This window comes from Octopus bimaculoides, chromosome 29, assembly GCF_046866305.1.
Source record: "Octopus bimaculoides isolate indiv1 chromosome 29, ASM4686630v1, whole genome shotgun sequence".
NCBI lineage: Eukaryota > Metazoa > Mollusca > Cephalopoda > Octopoda > Octopodidae > Octopus > Octopus bimaculoides.
The window spans coordinates 18,291,620-18,298,118 of NC_142956.1; the positions used below are offsets into that span (position 1 = coordinate 18,291,620).

Genomic DNA, 6,499 nt, shown 5'->3' on the forward strand with positions numbered 1-6,499 from the left:
GATTATCGAAGGATCCATTTTTAATATATGAGATTTGATTATTGGATAGATCTCTGTAAAGTAAATAAGAAATGAAAAAGTATAAAACAAAATACATTTGTGATGAAATACTAAATATCATATGCAATGAAATGCAGGAAGAGAAGGACTAGCACTAACGATGCTTTAAAATGACAATACGACAATTTTAACACGAAATAACTTTAAAAAGATAAACTTTTCTCAACAACACTAAGAATAAAAGATGTTTTATATGACACATTCTACCAGTGTCCCAAGTTTGAAAGTGTTTCGTTAAGAAAACAAGTGGTGTCCGCCAAATCAGAAAGATCCGCAAAGAATACTGGAAATATTGTGGGATCAGGAGCATCACTTTGTCGGTCAGAATTTCGTGAGGCAACTTTCCGTTAAAAACAATCTGAGCGTTCATGTCTTGGTAAGCCGCTTAAACATGCAAATTATAGACTCCATATGCACTTAGAAACAGTCTACATGACTTCCCTGCAAGTAATACAGCTGTGAAACCTACACCATAAAGTATTCGTTGAGAACAACACGAAGAAGTGTGTAAAACATTGAATGTGGAAAATATGTAAAATTTGTCTAATACTTACAAACAAATAACATTTGTACTATTTTGTGGGACAGATGTCAGATTGAGGTTACTACAATTTCTACAAGCTAGTTGCCGACCATCACACAGACAGCTATGTATTGTGCAAAGGTCTGAAGCAGCATGGATTTCCAAAATTAAACTCATGTAAAGTATCAACACAAAATAAAGATTTTGCCGGATCATATTTTCATGCGTAGATTAATCTGTAAATGAGGGAAATACAAAATATCAGACACTCCAGTATTATTTCTTTCATATTGCAGATTCCTCGAAAAACAAAGATTGTGTCCTGTTTCGGAAACTTGAGAAACCAATCTGAAGCGTATAATTATAGATAATTTTTTAATGAGTCATAATGTCAAATAAAAACTGAAACACACAAACACACGCATACACATTTGTATATATAAATCAACATATATATATATGTATATAAATCAACATATATAGGCTTTCAGAGTTCAGTATGACATGCGTTTCAGAAATAATACATCCATCCATCGCGTCTATATTATATATATATATATATATATATATATATATATATATATATATACAAATATATACAAATATATACAAAAAGCCTATTTTGTTGATTTATATATATATATATATATACATACATATATATATACATATATATATATATATATATATATATATATATATATATATATATATAAATCAACATATATAGGCTTTCAGAGTTCAGTATGACATGCGTTTCAGAAATAATACATCCATCCATCGTGTCTATATTATATTGTAATATACAGACATCCTTCTCCCCGTCAGGCAGGTGACTGACAGGCTCCAAAACCGATTGTGTCCTTATTTGAATCGTACTGAAAGGAAAATAGATTGAAAACTTGTAGCCCTGGGGCACTTCGAGTTAGGTGTGCACCCTCACACATAAAAGTTAAAATCTATTGCAAATCACCAAATTTATATCTCAAAACCTGTCAACTGAATGTAATTGAATTTAATGAAGTTAATACATGAAACGTTTAAATAGATCTATCAACACAAAAAAAAAATCGAAATCAAGTAGAACAGGTTTTACCACCTTAACATTGTATATCCCTACAACACTTACAAAAATCATTTCTTTCAATTTAGTATCCGAGAAATCTTTAGTGATTGCCTTTCGAACACAGCTCTCTGCACCCAAAAGCAAAATCTTCAGAGCACTTAATGTTTCATGACTCACTAGATGAAGGTTAATAAACACCAGCCATCACCACCAAAAGGTATCGGTTTTCTAAAGGAAGATGAGAACAAAATTTTGTATTCAACCTCAGACAGGGAGATGAAAGTGGACCTGAAGGAAGATAGCAGTAACATCATTCCGACAAAACTTGTTCCTCTTCTCCTGGAGTGCAAAAACAATCATGGTCGTCGAATTCACAGGGGCCTCTCAGGGCAGGCATAATATTTCACACCAGGTAAAGAAACCCAAGCATCTGTATATGGTAGACGATAGCCTTATCTCGGCCTCTTTCCCCTCTGAAGTCGGTTGCCGCGACGACTTTGAAGTTAGGCCGGTGCGCTATTTCCCACAAAATATAGACCTGGGAACTATAAAGCTGAAGAGTCCTCAAGGAAATAGATAGGGCAGCGGATACAAGCTAGAGTTGAGAAGACACCGCAAGTGGCACTCTTCCACAGGTGAAGAATAATTTGGGAAGTGCTGCTCCATACAGATGAGACGTAAAGGTCAAAGAGCAAAAAGTGTGTAACCTCAAGAATAACGAAAAGCAAGTGATTTTTTTTTTAAATTTGAGAGGTGAGGAACAAATAAAAATGGCTATATGTTCAGATAGAATCATACTGTATGTATGTATGTTTGTATGTATATATATATATATATATATATATATATATATATATATATAGAGAGAGAGAGAGAGAGAGAATGAGAGAGATAGATAGATAGATAGATAGATAGATAGATAGATAGATAGATAGATAGATAGATAGATAGATAGATACACGTATGTATTTATGTATATGTTGATAGGTAGAAAGATAGATAAGGACAGAAAGACTTATAGATTAATAAATAAATCATGTGTGCGTTTAGGCGTTAGATGTAGTGTGTATGAGTGTGTGTGTATTTAAATATCAAATCTTAAAAGGAAAGTAACAGAATTGACTCACCTCTATAATGCCGGATCCAAATATGACATCAATTGTAATTTTTTCAATATTTATAATATTTAATATAACACTTAATACAGTCTCGCCTATTCTGTTTCCTCGGAGATTTACTGTTTAAAATTGCAGCTGCATCCTATAAGCAAACTGAATACGAATCTTAGTTGTAATTACTTTTTAAGTGTTTTTTTTTTCTCAACGTCAGCGGCTGTATGTCCAGTAGATGCATGTTATTCGGTAGTGTATGTTATTGTCTGGAAAATGCATCCGTTTTCCCCCTTTGTAACATTAATATTCATCTAGCATTCTTCATCATTTATTTGAACAAAAACACTGAATATGAGACCTGATTCCGAAAACCAGCAATCCACTGAAATTACCTGAACGATCCACTTTTCTAAATTGCTGGTTGATTGCCCTATGCGCAATACGAAGTTTGCTTAATATAGTGGCGCTCATCCATTGCCAGCCAGCACTAGAAATTAATATATATTTTTATATTAATAATAATAAAGGAATTACGACGCAAAAACGTATATAATTAAATGAACATATTTATCTTCTTCAATATATATTTCAGTATAAAGAATTCATTAAGAGACTTAATAAATCAAAATGTCTTTACACATCTTCAGGAATAAATATGACATCAGAAAAACTACATTTATTCCTGAAGATGTGTAAAGAAATTTTGATTTATTAAGTCTCTTAATGAATTCTTTATACTGAAATATATATTGAAGAAGAGAAATATGTTCATTTGAATATATACGTTTTTGCGTCGTAACTCCTTTATTATTATTAATATAACCAAAAGGATCGATTCTTGAAGAGTCTGAATATCTTCACTGTCGTTTTTTCTGCTATTTTGGTGATGATTTTTTGAGTTAGCTTACCAATTATTTTTGTTGGTAGTTAATTTATAATATATTGATATATATTTTTATGTATATTTATACACCATTCACAACATCAATTCTTTAATTCGTTAGCCGTGTGCTTACTGAAATTAAAATGTTACCAAAAATATCTCCGCTTAAAATGTCTATTGATCCCTTACAGAAAAGAGTGTTTGACACTTAACTCTTGGTAGTCTCGTAGTCCGTGAAAGACGTTGGCGGGCTGAGAGGGCAGAGGTTTAATTGTTGGGTCTACATAGAGAACTTTGAATTGGGTCATTATAACTTTAAGGTGGTAAGAGAGGCGGGCGCGTACAGTGCGTTGAGGGTGTTTAGTTGTAGGGCGATGACGTGTGGAAGGAGGGCTGGTGGGGTCATCATTTGCATTTGGAGAGAAGGTGCCAGATTAGCTTTACCAACCACATGGTTCCAGGTTCAGTCCCACTGCGTGGCACCTTGGATAAGTGTCTTCTACTATAGCCTCAGGCCGACCAAAGCCTTGCGAGTGGATTTGGTAGACGGAAACTGAAAGAAGACCGTCGTATATATGTATATATATATATATATATATATATATATATATATAATGTATGTGTGTATGTATGTTTATGTGTCTATGTTTGTCCCCCAAACATCGCTTGACAACAAATGCTGGTGTGTTTACGTCCCTATAACTCAGCGGTTCGGCAAAAGACATCGACAGAATAAAGTACTAGGCTTACAAAGAATAAGTCCTGGGATCGATTTGTTCGACCAAAGGCGGTGCTCCAGCATGGCCTCAGTTGTAGCCACTTCCACCGTTTAGACTCTTCACACTGCCGTCACCGCCTTCAATTGTGTTCTGAATTGCCTTGACACTACTCAACTGCCGCCGCTGTCACAGCAGCCACCGCCGCCGCCGTCACAGCAGCCGCCGCCGCCGCTGCCGACGCTACCGTTTTTCTCACTGCTTTTGCTAATGTTTTCATACCTGTTACTACGGTTGTCAGTTGGCAAGATATCTTGAAACAATAAGCGACTGGAGAAGATATAGATGCCCACATACTATTATGAAAATTCCAATAGCAGTGTTTATACACCCACCCTCAACACTCACAATGTCTATTATAATATATATTAACCCTCTACAGAAGGTAGTCGACACTTTACAGTTTGTAGTATTTATGTAATATCTTGTTGAACAATCTGTCTCTGTATGAATCTTGTTGATAATATTGATACCCAATTTTCTCTTTTTATTACGTAACAGTTTAACAATTTTATCGCCGTTAGGGTTCGGTTAGCCCGAGGCTATTGTAGAAAACACTTGTAAAAGGTACCGTGCAGTGGGACTGAACCTGGAATCATGTGGTTCGTAAGCAAGCTACTTTCCACACAGGCACTATTGCAGATTTATATATATATATATACACACATTTGAAGACCAGTGGACATATTCCACTTAACATAGGTAAATAAAACTTCGAACAGACGGTCAGCAGCGACGCCTGCTGGGTTCGTCTACTCCACATTCAATAGGGGCAAATACCCCGAAACTTGTCTGTGGATGTTGAGCCAGCAAGGGGAAGCTGCTGATCTCCCCTGTTCGAAGGTTGTAATGGACACAGGTATGTGTGTCACATAGCTAGCTAGAGACGATGGCCTCTTGGCCGTAATCAACGGCAGCATTCGTCCTGTTTTCCTAGACTGGAATGTTAGCTGGACGATAACGAGGCCCGGTCAGGGAATGGAACTCACAACCTCATGATCGTAAGCCCGACGCTCTAACCACTGAACTATGCACCTTCACCCCCACCTCTATCTTTCAGGCTTTCTGTATAAATAGTAGAGATTTAATATAGAAACACAGGGAGAAAGACAGAGAGGTATATATATATATATATATATATATATATATATATATATATATATATATATATATATATATATATATATGTGTGTATGTATGTGTATATATATATATATATATATATATATATATATATATATATATATATATATATATGGGAGAATGTACGAAAAAACAACAACAGACGAGGACAGGTGGTGTAAATAACAAAAGGATGATATATATATATATACATATGTATATATATGTATATATATATATATATATATATATATATATATATATATATATATATATATATATATATATATATATATATATATAACTGCCTGCCTGTTTGTCTATCTCTCTAGCTTTCTACATTAAATGTCTACTTAACTATTGTTTTCCAAGTGGTTTTGCTGTCAAGTAGTTCACTCCTGGAACCATCGTACATATATTGCTGTTTAAACCGGAACTTCTCAACTGTTTGCTACATATTTACGTAATTGCTTCAGCGATGCAGATGTCTTATGGCAGATCCAAGTTGATGGTTGCAAGGAAAATTCGGGCAAACATCAGAGTGGGCGGCGCACGTCGAAGAGTCAACTCATGGATGAGGATAAGAGAAAAGCCGAATTACTGACTTTCTTTCTTTCTTTCTTTCTTTCTTTCTTTCTTTCTTTCTTTCCCTCTCTCCCCCTCTCTCTCTTTCCTTCTCTCTCACACTCTCTTTACTTCCTCTCTCTTTCCACCCTCTTTCTTTCTCTCTCACTCTCCTGAAACTATTTCCACTTAAATTGCAGCATTACAGGGTTTCAACAAAATAACGGATTGTAGTCACAAAGCAGGTTTAATTTATTTATTCAGAAACGATTACATTGAAGCTTACACTGGAAATTACAACAAAGATTACATTGAAAATTTAATAGACGTTTGCTGCAAGAAAATATGCCTATATAGAATTTTAAATCAAGATCAACCAATAGCCAGGATCTG

The 6,499-nt window shown here is 34.8% G+C and overlaps 1 protein-coding gene across 4 annotated transcripts in view; it reads right to left on the reverse strand.

The window, feature by feature from the left end:
- Window positions 1-2,919, reverse strand: part of LOC106873848 (adhesion G protein-coupled receptor G6) — a 37,180-nt gene extending 34,261 nt beyond the window's left edge. For 2 of the 4 annotated variants that reach the window (XM_089344924.1, XM_089344923.1), the window contains exons 1-3: window positions 2,777-2,918; window positions 615-819; window positions 1-53 (exon numbers count right to left, since the gene is read on the reverse strand). The exon at window positions 1-53 is cut by the window's left edge and continues 19 nt beyond it. In XM_089344924.1, coding sequence (XP_089201050.1) covers window positions 1-53; window positions 615-799 — 238 coding nt within the window. In that variant the 5' untranslated portion in view covers window positions 800-819; window positions 2,777-2,918. Of the gene's footprint in view, window positions 54-614; window positions 820-2,776 lie in introns of all 4 variants that reach the window. The other 2 variants (XM_089344926.1, XM_089344925.1) reach the window with 2 other exon arrangements.
- Window positions 2,920-6,499: the final 3,580 nt, after the last annotated feature.